The 12,691-nt window shown below is 52.5% G+C and overlaps 1 protein-coding gene across 1 annotated transcript; it reads right to left on the bottom strand.

Annotated features, from left to right (window-relative positions):
• Positions 1 to 3,149: 3,149 nt before the first annotated feature.
• LOC138984365 (myeloid-associated differentiation marker-like) lies at positions 3,150 to 4,127 on the bottom strand. The gene has a single exon (XM_070358198.1). The coding sequence runs from the start codon at positions 4,125 to 4,127 to the stop codon at positions 3,150 to 3,152; it is 978 nt and encodes a 325-aa protein (XP_070214299.1).
• Positions 4,128 to 12,691: the final 8,564 nt, after the last annotated feature.

The raw sequence follows: 12,691 nt of genomic DNA, 5'->3' as shown, positions 1-12,691 counted from the left end.
GGTGGTGCCTTTGAGACAGGAAAGATGAGGAAGGACCAGCGTGTGTGTGCGGGGGTGGTCCGGAGGTTCAGGAGATGTGATTGGACATGGTGAGTGTGAGGAGTCCTGAGACATCCAGAGGGAGAGAGCAGGAGGCGTTGGATTTGACTCTGGACCCCAACAGAGATCAACTGGAGGCAGGAATTCCAGAGTTTTCATCATACAGCCTATTCACTTCATTCAATATCTTCATAAATGCCTACCATGCCCACTCACCTAAAAGAGCAGCCTGGCCACTCACACCCACACACTCCAATAACTCTTCTCACCAGTTTTGCCTTCATTATGGCATTTATCATCCACTGACCTGATACTGTATACTGGTTGCACATGGTCCATCTTCTGTACTAGAGTGTCAGCTCTATGAGGACAGAGTTCTTGGTCCTCTGCTCTCTGTCCAGACCTAGAACAGTGCCTGGCACACACTGTGCACAAGGATATTTGTCTATTGAGTGGAGTCTTAAAGCCATCAGACTGGATGAGAACACACAGAGAACATGGCACACAGAGAAGATGTGATCTGGCTCCAAGTCCTGAGGACCTGAGACCCTCAGATGATGAGGAGGAGCAGGAGGAGGGAGGCAAAGGGGAGGAGATGCTGAGCCAAAGGGCAGCTCTTCCTTTATTAGGTCGTGGTGACAGTGCTGTTTGTGGGTCCCCACCTCCCCTAGCCCAAGGCTGGGCACCCTGTCTATGGGATCTCAGTCCCCTTCTCAGCGCTTTGATGGAGGACATCCTCATCTCACAGAGGGAGACACAGAGTCAGGAGGGCTGACTGAAGCTGGGGTCTCTCTAGAGCATCAGCCTCTCCTTCCCCGTGACTCTACTGGGAGCAGACTGTGCAGGAAGCAGGGGTCTAGGGTGGGGGTGGGGCCACAGCACACGCTGTCCTCTGGGGTCTTGACCCTCACCTTGGGGCCACCTAGGAGGTGGGGGCGGCCTCCTCAGGTTTTCCCTGCCCTGGGGCATGCAAACCCCAGAGCCAGGAGCAGAATGTCAGGTTAGAGATTTCCTTTAGGAAAGCTTTTCCTCTGGGAATCCTGGCTCCTCTTCTTTCCAGGAAGCCTGACCCTCTGGAAGGAACTTGGGCCGGGAGTCAAGGAGCCTGGGGGTCACCTTCCAGGCCAGGCTGCACCGCTGCCTCAGCCCCCTCCCAGTCTCAGCTCAGTGGCTGAGTGAGGGCACCTAGAGGGTCCCTGGAAAGTGAGTCAAGTTGCTTCAGTTGTGTTCAGCTCTTTGCGATCCCATGGACTGCAGCCCACCAGGCTCCTCTGTCCATGGGATTCTCCAGGCAAGAATAGTGGACAGGGTTGCCATGCCCTCCTCCAAGGGATCTTCCCAACCCAGGGATCAAACCTAGTTCTCCTGCATTGCAGGCAGATTCTTTATCGTCTGAGCCACTAGGGAAGCCCAAGAATACTGGAGAGGTCTCTGGAGCCGCCCCCTAACCATGTCAAAGACCTAGCCCCTCACATTTCCTGCCAGAGTATCCATCAGGCTGGTTCTGCCTGCAAGTCAGCCTGGAGGAGAGATAGTCCAAGCGCTCTCCCTGGTGGCCGGTCATAATCAGACAGGCAGCCACACCCAGCAGCTTCCGAGGTTCATGAAAAGAGTTAACAGTAGAAGCCATGACCCTAAACCCTAGAGCCTGGACAGGAGAGAATCCTGAGAGGTCAGGCTACAGCTCCCTGCTCTCCCAGACCAAGTCCCCAAAGGTCAGTGTTACAAATGGCAGGTATGGCCACTGTAAAGTTGAGTGAAAAGCACAGTAGTTTGATGTCATATGAACTTGGATTTGAATCCCTGAGTTCTTAACCTCACCTGGAGCCCCTCATGCATGCAGTGGGCTGTTAGGACATATCCTGCAGGGCTGTGCCCTCTCTCTGCATGAACAGGTAGCCAAGGGAGATGGCAGGGACGAGGCTGAACCAGTGACCGGAGTCCCCTGGAGGTGCTCAGCCCTTGGGCCAGTGGCCCATCCGTGGCTGCACAGCACAGTCGTCTGGCCCTCGGGCTGAGCTTCTCAAAGCGTGGGCTCCCTGCCTGCTGCACAGCCAGCTCTCAGTGGAGGAAGCCCCACCCAGAGGTCCTACAACAGCACCCCCTTCTGCTGTTGGCAAGCTTGCCAGAAATATCCTGAGAGAGTCAAGATGCTAGGCAGGGTCTGATTGGTGCCTCCTTGCCCTTCCCCCAGCCCACCAGCCTCCCTACAGGGGCCCTGGGATAGGAGTCAGCCATACAGACAAGGGCCACATGGATGGACCATCTACACTGGCCCCCAAGACAGATAGTCAGGTGCCTGAGGCTTCAGGAGAGAAGAGACCCTCTTTTCTCCACTCAAAGGTGGATAGAGGAAGGCTGACTCTGTGATCCTTCCAAGAAGCTGCTCCAGGGTCAGAGAATGGACCCGGGCTCTGTTCTATACCAGGCTCTGGCCACAGTCTGAGCCTGGTGTCAGCCAGGAGGCTCTGGCTGGCCGGCTGAGGAGGGAGTCTTTGGCCACTGCTCTGGGAGGCAGGGAGGCCAGGCCAAGCAGGTAGCAAGGGAAGGGCCTGATGCCTGGGCACCCGGGGTCTTCTCCATCAACTGTGTGTACTAAAGGGTTGGAGTTGGCCCTGGCCACTCAACAAGTGGGCATGGGGGCCACAGCTCCTTCTTCCCATGTTATAGACCAGGGTTCTTGGCCTCCTTAATCAATAGAAATTGATTTGGTGCTGTCCAGGTACAAGCAAGGGTTGCAGCAAAGGGTCCAAGATCGCAGCCTGTCTTGTATCCAGATCCCTGAACCCAAGGCGCCTCCCTTCCCTCTGCTTTTGGAGACAGCCTGTGGGAGCATCTCTCAGCTCTTCCCCAGCCTGTCCATCAAGGCTGCAGGGAATATGGAGACCATCTGGCCAACGATCCCTCCCCTGATCCTACTTTTCCACTTGGTATATTTTTCAAACTTTAATTTTGTTTTCTTAAAAAAGCAATTTGCTTACATGTTTCAAAATCAAAATGCTCAAAAAGGCCATATTCTGAGAAATCTCCCTTCTACCTGTGGCTCCATCCACTTTCCCCTCAACTCCCCTCCCCCACCAACACCAGGTATCTGAGTCTAAAAGAGGGTATCAAGGGACATCAGAAGTTGGTGAAGAAACTGCAGGTGAAAGGGAGAATCCAGAGTCCCTGGGCTGAGCCTCAGTCCATACAAAAGTCTCTAGGATCAAGTACATCATGTCAGCCACATAAACCAGCAGGTTGATGGCTGTCAGGATGGCCACAGCCAGTCGAAGGTCCCAGATGCAGACAATGGTAGTGAGTTGATCACTGCAGCTCATATCACTGGATCGCTGGGGCTGCCCCCCCAACTTCTCATGGAACTGGTAGAGGGGCCAGAGGATCACTGCGGTGGCGTAGAGGAGGACAGAGAGCACAGTCTGCACCCACAGTAAAAGGGGGATGCGAAGGGGCAGCTTTTTGTCGTTGTCACAGTCACACCCATTCACAAGGAAGTTCACGACCCCCAGGACGAAGCAGATGGAGTACACGGCCACACACCACACCAGGGCCGGCTGGTGCTGGTACAGGTCAGTGTTGCTGATGAAGGGGAAGATGACCCAGGCCAGATGGTTCTCCAGCCTCCTGAGCACACCTGGGAAGGTGGGCACAAAGCAGACCATGCTGCCGGGTCGGACACAGACCCAGGCCACTTCGATGGCATAAAGCAGAGCAGCCACGCAGGAAAAGGCGGTGGCGATGATGGCGCGGTTCTGGGCGGGGCCTGGAGAAAAGACCTGGATGTAGGAGGTGCCGAAGATGACGGAAGTCACGATGCAGATGATGATGAAGTGGAAGGAATAAGCATGAATAAAACCATCCCAGAAGCGTGGGAAGCGGGACTGCAGCCCACATAACTCCACTATGGAGGTGATGAGGCTCACGGCAAAGCAGAGACACCAGACGAACATGCACCAGTTACCCATGCCCTCCTCCCAAATGCCCAGGCTGGCCCCCAGCGAGAAGGACACGCAGGTCGAGAGCAGCTGCCCCACGCGGAGGAAAAAACCCATGATGGGCTTGGAGGCCAGGCCTGAGGACCAGCACATGGTGATGGTGACGATCAGGTGGTCAACGTCACCGCTGTTGTAACCAAAGCTTCTTGCTTTGGTTTGTTCTCAACCAAAGGCTTGTAAACAGTTTAAACACAGCTCCGGATTTGACGTTCTGAGTTCAGATTTGCTTTGCCGGTTAAGCTCTGTTTGTGTCTCCGTTTTTTCCTCAAGAAAATATACGACCACTGACCCCTAGAACTGATGTGCTGATCTGAACAAAGTAAGGACCACACTCACCTTCTCAATCCAGCAAGGCGGCCCGGGGTTAATGTAAAGTCTCCCAAAATAGAAGCACAGCGCACCCCTGGCACACAGCCTACGGCCGTTTCAGTTTTCTTCCTTGTATAAATTCCAGCTGAGCCTTGCCGTGTTGGAAGTTGGTTCTTTTGCGCAGTGATCCACCTTCTCCCCTGCCCGCCGGCTTGCTTAACATAAAGCTACTTTTCTTCTGCCCAAGACTTATCTCTCAGTACTGGCTTCTTCAGGGACGAGCTGTCGAGCCTGAGCTGGGTGACAATGTTATGCATCCAGGCAGCAGCCAGGTCCCCGGGGTTCCTGCCCTCCCCCTCTTCCTGGGGCGAAAGGGACAGTGCGGCTAGGAAAGTCGGGGTGCCCGCTGCTCCCACTGAAGATCTGTAGGTATTTTTCCAGCAGCTGTAAAACTTACCTACCCCTCCCCACTCCTTGCTCACAACCTGCTTTCACTTTCTGTTGAGAGCAGGAAACTGGGCTCTGACGGAGCAGCCAACCTCTTGATCGAGTGAGTAAAAGAGCATGCGTCCTGCGAGGCCACCTTCCCCGCTATTTGGTCATATTCTTTGCTCTTTGGGACTATGCGGTCAGTAGGATGCTGCAGGAGTGGGGAATGGCTTATTTGTGACTCTGTACCACTCTTTTCCCAAGGAAGAATTGGTTTGGTTGCTTTAAATCTGTTCTGGGGGAGCCAGTTAAGTTGGGGGAGGGGAGTCTACATCCATCCCTTCTAGAAGTCCACTGGCACGCATCTTGGCAGATTGGCAATACTAGAGCTATTACCCAGTAGGCAGCCATGAATAAAATGCTTTTTTAATATAGCCCAAGTCGTGTATGTTTTCGATTCTGAAGAACAGTGGCCCTGGAATGGGTCTCTAAATTACTATTTTCCAGTTAGAATTCTTTTGTCAATGATCTGATAAGTGGGAGGCTTTCCTGTTACTCATAATAAAGATTCTTCCAACAAGGGCACCAAATTAAAAGCAAAAAAAAAAAAAAGAAAGAAACTGTGAAAAGCCTGCCTCCTTTACAGGGGTGACTTTGCAGGCAAGGGAGGAAGAAGAGGGGGTCAGCTTTTTAGGGAACTGAATCCACACCGACCTCTATGGTTTCTGTCCTGGTGCCCCAGGCAGGGGATGCCCGGGTCTGTGCCGCCTCCCCCCAGTCTCTGGAGGGAGAGGGGTTCTAGTGCAGAGGCAAGGGTGGGAGGAAGAGCCTCAGCGCCCCCACAGCGTGAGGAAGAAAGGTGGTACGAAGTAGTTTCTCCCTTTAAGATCCCACAGGACACTCAGTTTGCCTGGAGTGTGTCCCTTACAAGGGGACAGGGAGGGAAAGTGGATTTTCACTAAGACAATTCCCTAAGGAGGTTTGAATCCACGAGGACAGCCGGTTGGCTGTTGTTGGACATACAATCTTTTTTTCACCTTAGACTACTAAACTGGAAAAAAGAAAATCCTCCATACCAAGATGATTCACAAAAAAATGGTGGAAATGTTCATTAGTACTTTTTTTAACCCACCGCCCAACATGGGCTGATGCAGACATGGGTGGTGATTGTATTCACAGCGGAGGAGCGGCAACTTGTCCCAGACAAATCCTGACACTCATCTCTCGGTATTTGGCTTCTTGAGGACTGAAGAGACAAGCCTGAGTTCAGTAACACAGCCACAAGGTAAGGGGCCTCCAGAAGCTAAAAGAGGCAAAGAGGGACCCCTTCCTGGGGCATCAGAGACAGCACAGCCCTGTTGACACATTGCTTCAAAACACTGACCTCCAGAACTGTGAGAGAATGCATTTCTGTTGTTTTAAGCCACCAGGCTTGTGATAATAGCCCTAGGAAACCAAGATGAACTTCCAGAAATGAAAAATATATTATTTGTCATATATTTTTATAGTTTCCAGAAAAACTTGCCGACCTCCTGCTCTAGAGCATGGTGGTCACATGGATCCCAGGATCCCTTGTCATATCCTGTGTCCCCAGTGTCTGAGACTCACTGGGAAGGGTCCACTGATCTAGAGAAGGGGGTTCAGTCCAAATGCCCACAGGACCCAGGAGGGAAAGAAATAAGTAAAGGGGATGGAGAGGACTAGGGCCCCAAGAGAGGACGAGCTGCACCTGTCGGGGGTGGTGGAAAAGCAAGATGTGGTGTATGATGATATGGTCTCATGTTTATAAAACAGCAAAAAAAGATACAGATACTCCTTACAAACATGTGTGAATGTGTGTACACACATGTCTACATATGATCAGAGCCTGTGAAATGTGTTGAAGGCTGTACATGAAGTTGAGGACCTGGATGCTCCCTGGATGGGGGGGGGGTGGATGTGCCTGTGAGCAGGCAGGAAGCCTGGCCACACCCAAGAGAGGGAATGGGGCACTTTTGAGATGATCACAGTCCTGCTTTATGTCAATTAAACATGAGAAGAAGAAAATGTAGAAAATACTAAACAGAGATGAAAATGAAAAATAATATAAACGGCAGAGCATTTGCTCAGCTTCACCCCACACCAAAGGAACATAGCCCAGTGACACCAGATCTCCTGCAGCTTGAAAAGGAGCTGGAAATGTGGATTTTCATGTGAAATTAAAACACTTTGCAGCTACCAAACACAATAGAAATAAATAACACCAATTCTATACCCTCTCTTTCTGAAAACACTGAAGGGACACCAAACACATCCTTAGATCACCTCCAATACAAACTGGTTTGCAACCTCTGATCTGGAGCAAATCAAGCTTGTATGTGCTATGTCCAGAATGGGGCCAGGGCCTTCCAGGTCCTCTTTGAGGGAGCAGGGGAGGAGAACGGACAGCTGGCATGGACTGAGTGTGCCATGTGACAGGCCTTCTGATAAGCTGTTCACATGATTTCGTTAATTAAAGTAGGTATTGAACCCATTGCACAGATGGGAAAACTGAGGCTCTGGTGAGTCACTTTCCCAGGATCATCCAGCTATGAAATGTCTGCCAAAGGTCCAGAGCCTCCTTGTAACTCTGGTGACCATCTCCCCTCCTTCTCTGCCCTTCTGGCACCTCCTCCTTCCTTCCTTCCTTTATCTTGGCCATGACCTTCCCGGCTCCCTGTCTTCCAGTCCACGTGCCTGGCTGCTGGGCAGGCAGGGCTCAGCCACATCCAGGCTGTGCTCTGACAGGGGCACTGTGTCCAAGCTCACATATTAGAGTGGAGGAGGGGCTGCTGGGGAACTCAGGCAAACCTGCTGCTTCCCAGTTGGGCAACTGAGGCCCAGAGTGGCACATGCCTTACCCAGGGTCACACAGCAGGAACACCCATGGCTCTCCTTCCCCAAGCCCTCCCTCTGTCCCATTGTGCACAGCTGCTCAGTCATGCCCAACACTTTGCAACCCCCATGGACTATAGTCCACCAGACTCTTCTGTCCATGGGGATTCTCCAGGCAAGAACACTGGAGTGGGTGGGGGCCATTTCCTTCTCCAGGGGATCTTCCAACCCAGGGATAAAACCTGTATCTCCTGCGTCTTCTGCATTGGCAGGCAGATTCTTTACCACTGAGTCATCTCGAAAATGCCAGTTTTGTTTTTTTTTTTTTTTTTTTAATATAACATGAGGAAAGGGAAGCCTGGCATGCTGCAGTCCATGGAGTAGCAAAGAACTGGACACAACTGAGCGACTGAACAACAACAACAACATGAGCTTACCGCCTCAGGCTCCAGGCTGGGTCTCCTGGCCAGGATATATTCCATTTCTTCAGCCTTTAGTGGAAATGTTTGAGAATTCTTGGATTTGGTGCTATCTCATTTAATCCTCCTAACAGCACCATGGCCTTGTGTGATGGACATCTCCAGGGAGGGGAACCACTGAGAACCTAAACTCCCCACTATATTTGAGGATATCCCCATTGTGTACTTGTGACAGACTGGGCTTCACCCTAATAAGAAACTTAAAAGGTCAGATAAATATTGGACCTGCCCCACAAGTGGGGCCTGGACACACACCTAGGGAGCAGGTAATAAGCAGACACAGGTCAGATTAGAATTCCTTCTGCGGGGCCTGAAGCAGCATCTAGTGTGTGCTTCCAAAGGCCGTGGTGCCTGGACCAGCTGACCTTGGCTGTGCCCTGGCTGCCCAGCTCACTTCCTTCCTGTTCTGAGCCTGGTCCCTCCATAATAATTCTCCAAGCTACCCAGCATCCTTCTAGCACAGTTGTTCTCTGCTAAAGTTGCCAGGGAGATTCTCCACAGGGTGCGATCATGTCTAAAAGCAGGTGCTATTATCTCCATTTTCTGGTTGAGGAAACTGAGGCTTAGAGTGGCATAGACTGAGCACAGGACTACTGTGTGCCAGGCTGTGTTCTGGTCTCAGATCAGGGTTGGGGGACTTGAGACATGTAAGGGGAAGTCCCTGAGATGACAAAGAGGGACTGGGAGAAGTTCTCAGTGGCTGGAGAGAGAGACGATGAGGCTGGAGAGGTAGAAAGGGGTCTGAGCTCGCAGGGCTTTGGAGGTGATGTTTTGGAGTCTCTGTTTCATCCAAAGAGAAGCTTTCAAAGGTATCTTAGTTTGAGTTTAGTCCAAAACAGGCTTTGAGGGAAAGAATGGGAACAGGAATCAGTTAGAAGCTTATGGCAGGTGTCCAGCTGAGACGGATGGATGGATCTGGACCAGGTAGCCCTACAGAAGAGGAAGAGTGGGTGGATTCATGAGTGTTTTGTGAAGAGCGTCTGTGAAGGTGGTGCCTTTGAGACAGGAAAGATGAGGAAGGACCAGCGTGTGTGTGTGGGGGTGGTCCGGAGGTTCAGGAGATGTGATTGGACATGGTGAGTGTGAGGAGTCCTGAGACATCCAGAGGGAGAGAGCAGGAGGCCGTTGGATTTGACTCTGGACCCCAACAGAGATCAACTTCGGAGGCAGGAATTCCAGAGTTTTCATCATACAGCCTATTCACTTCATTCAATATCTTCATAAATGCCTACCATGCCCACTCACCTAAAAGAGCAGCCTGGCCACTCACACCCACACACTCCAATAACTCTTCTCACCAGTTTTGCCTTCATTATGGCATTTATCATCCACTGACCTGATACTGTATACTGGTTGCACATGGTCCATCTTCTGTACTAGAGTGTCAGCTCTATGAGGACAGAGTTCTTGGTCCTCTGCTCTCTGTCCAGACCTAGAACAGTGCCTGGCACACACTCGGTGCACAAGGATATTTGTCTATTGAGTGGAGTCTTAAAGCCATCAGACTGGATGAGAACACACAGAGAACATGGCACACAGAGAAGATGTGATCTGGCTCCAAGTCCTGAGGACCTGAGACCCTCAGATGATGAGGAGGAGCAGGAGGAGGGAGGCAAAGGGGGAGGAGATGCTGAGCCAAAGGGGCAGCTCTTCCTTTATTAGGGTCGTGGTGACAGTGCTGTTTGTGGGTCCCCACCTCCCCTAGCCCAAGGCTGGGCACCCTGTCTATGGGATCTCAGTCCCCTTCTCAGCGCTTTGATGGAGGACATCCTCATCTCACAGAGGGAGACACAGAGTCAGGAGGGCTGACTGAAGCTGGGGTCTCTCTAGAGCATCAGCCTCTCCTTCCCCGTGACTCTACTGGGAGCAGACTGTGCAGGAAGCAGGGGTCTAGGGTGGGGGTGGGGCCACAGCACACACTGTCCTCTGGGGTCTTGACCCTCACCTTGGGGCCACCTAGGAGGTGGGGTGGCCTCCTCAGGTTTTCCCTGCCCTGGGGCATGCAAACCCCAGAGCCAGGAGCAGAATGTCAGGTTAGAGATTTCCTTTAGGAAAGCTTTTCCTCTGGGAATCCTGGCTCCTCTTCTTTCCAGGAAGCCTGACCCTCTGGAAGGAACTTGGGCCGGGAGTCAAGGAGCCTGGGGGTCACCTTCCAGGCCAGGCTGCACCGCTGCCTCAGCCCCCTCCCAGTCTCAGCTCAGTGGCTGAGTGAGGGCACCTAGAGGGTCCCTGGAAAGTGAGTCAAGTTGCTTCAGTCGTGTTCAGCTCTTTGCGATCCCATGGACTGCAGCCCACCAGGCTCCTCTGTCCATGGGATTCTCCAGGCAAGAATAGTGGACAGGGTTGCCATGCCCTCCTCCAAGGGATCTTCCCAACCCAGGGATCAAACCCAGTTCTCCTGCATTGCAGGCAGATTCTTTATCGTCTGAGCCACTAGGGAAGCCCAAGAATACTGGAGAGGTCTCTGGAGCCGCCCCCTAACCATGTCAAAGACCTAGCCCCTCACATTTCCTGCCAGAGTATTCATCAGGCTGGTTCTGCCTGCAAGTCAGCCTGGAGGAGAGATAGTCCAAGCGCTCTCCCCGGTGGCCGGTCATAATCAGACAGGCAGCCACACCCAGCAGCCTCTGAGGTTCATGAAAATAGTTAACAGTGGAAGCCATGACCCTAAACCCTAGAGCCTGGACAGGAGAGAATCCTGAGAGGTCAGGCTACAGCTCCCTGCTCTCCCATTCCAGGTTCCCAAAGGTCAGTGGTACAAATGGCAGGTATGGCCACTGTAAAGTTGAGTGAAAAGCACAGTAGTTTGATGTCAAATGAACTTGGACTTGAATTCCCTGAATTCTTAACCTCACCTGGAGCCCCTCATGCATGTGGTGGGCTGTTAGGACATATCCTGCAGGGCTGTGCCCTCTCTCTGCATGAACAGGTAGCCAAGGGAGATGGCAGGGGCGAGGCTGGACCAGTGACCGGAGTCCCCTGGAGATGCTCAGCCCTTAGGCCAGTGGCTCATCCGTGGCTGCACAGCACAGTCGTCTGGCCCTCGGGCTGAGCTTTTCAAAGCGTGGGCTCCCTGCCTGCTGTACAGCCAGCTCTCAGTGAAGGAAGCCCCACCCCGAGGTCCTACAACAGTACCCCCATCTGCTGTTAGCAAGCTTGCCAGAAATATCCTGAGAGGGTCAAGATGCTAGGCAGGGTCCAATTGGAGCCTCCTTGCCTTCCCCCAGCCCACCAGCCTCCCTACAGGGACCCTGGGATAGGAGTCAGCCATACAGACAAGGGCCACATGGATGGACCACCTACACTGGCCCCTAAGACAGATAGTCAGGTGCCTGAGGCTGCAGGAGAGAAGAGACCCTCTTTTCTCCACTCAAAGGTGGATAGAGAAAGGCTGACTCTGTGATCCTTCCAAGAAGCTGCTCCAGGGTCAGAGAATGGACCCGGGCTCTGTTCTACACCAGGCTCCGGCCACAGTCTGAGCCTGGGAGGATCAGGCTCAGGCAGGGAGCAAGAGAAGAGCCTGATGCCTGGACACCCGGGGTCTTCTCCATCAACTGTGTGTACTAAAGGGCTGGAGTTGGCCCTGGCCACTCAACAAGTGGGCTTGGGGGCCACAGCTCCTTCTCCCCATGTTATAGACCAGGGTTCTTGGCCTCCTTAATCAATAGAAATTGATTTGGTGCTGTCCAGGTGCAAGCAAGGGTTGCAGCAAAGGGTCCAAGATCGCAGCCTGTCTTGTATCCAGATCCCTGGACCCAAGGCGCCTCCCTTCCCTCTGATTTTGGCGACAGCCTGTGGGAGCATCTCTCAGCTCTTCCCCAGCCTGTCCATCAAGGCTGCAGGGAATATGGAGACCATCTGGCCAACGATCCCTCCCCTGATCCTTCTTTTCCACTTGGTATATTTTTCAAACTTTAATTTTGTTTTCTTAAAAAAGCAATTTGCTTACATGTTTCAAAATCAAAATGCTCAAAAAAGGCCATATTCTGAGAAGTCTCCCTTCCACCTGTGGCTCCATCCACTTTCCCCTCAACTCCCCTCCCCCACCAACACCCGGTATCTGAGTCTAAAAGAGGGCATCAGGGGACATCAGAAATTGGTGAAGAAACTGCAGGTGAAAAGAAGAATAAAGAGTCTCTGGGCTGAGCCTCAGTCCATACAAAAGCCTCTAGGATCAAGTACATCATGTCAGCCACATAAACCAGCAGGTTGATGGCTGTCAGGATGGCCACAGCCAGTCGCTGGTCCCAGATGCAGCCAATGGTAGTGAGTTGATCACTGCAGCTCATATCACTGGATCGCTGGGGCTGCCCCCCCAACTTCTCATGGAACTGGTAGAGGGGCCAGAGGATCACTGCGGTTATGTAGAGGAGGACAGAGAGCACAGTCTGCAGCCACAGTAAAAGGGGGATGCGAAGGGGCAGCTTTTTGTCATTGTCACAGTCACACCCATTCACAAAGTAGTTCACGGCCCCCAGGACAAAGCAGATGGAGTACACGACCACACACCACACCAGGGCCGGCTGGTGCTGGTACAGGTCAGTGTTGCTGATGAAGGCGAAGATGACACAGGCCAGATAGTTCTCC

This window comes from Bos mutus, chromosome 21 (genome assembly GCF_027580195.1).
Source record: "Bos mutus isolate GX-2022 chromosome 21, NWIPB_WYAK_1.1, whole genome shotgun sequence".
Classification (NCBI taxonomy): Eukaryota; Metazoa; Chordata; class Mammalia; order Artiodactyla; family Bovidae; genus Bos; species Bos mutus.
Note: the sequence above shows the minus strand (reverse complement) of the source record. Positions and strands in the feature narration are given on the sequence as shown.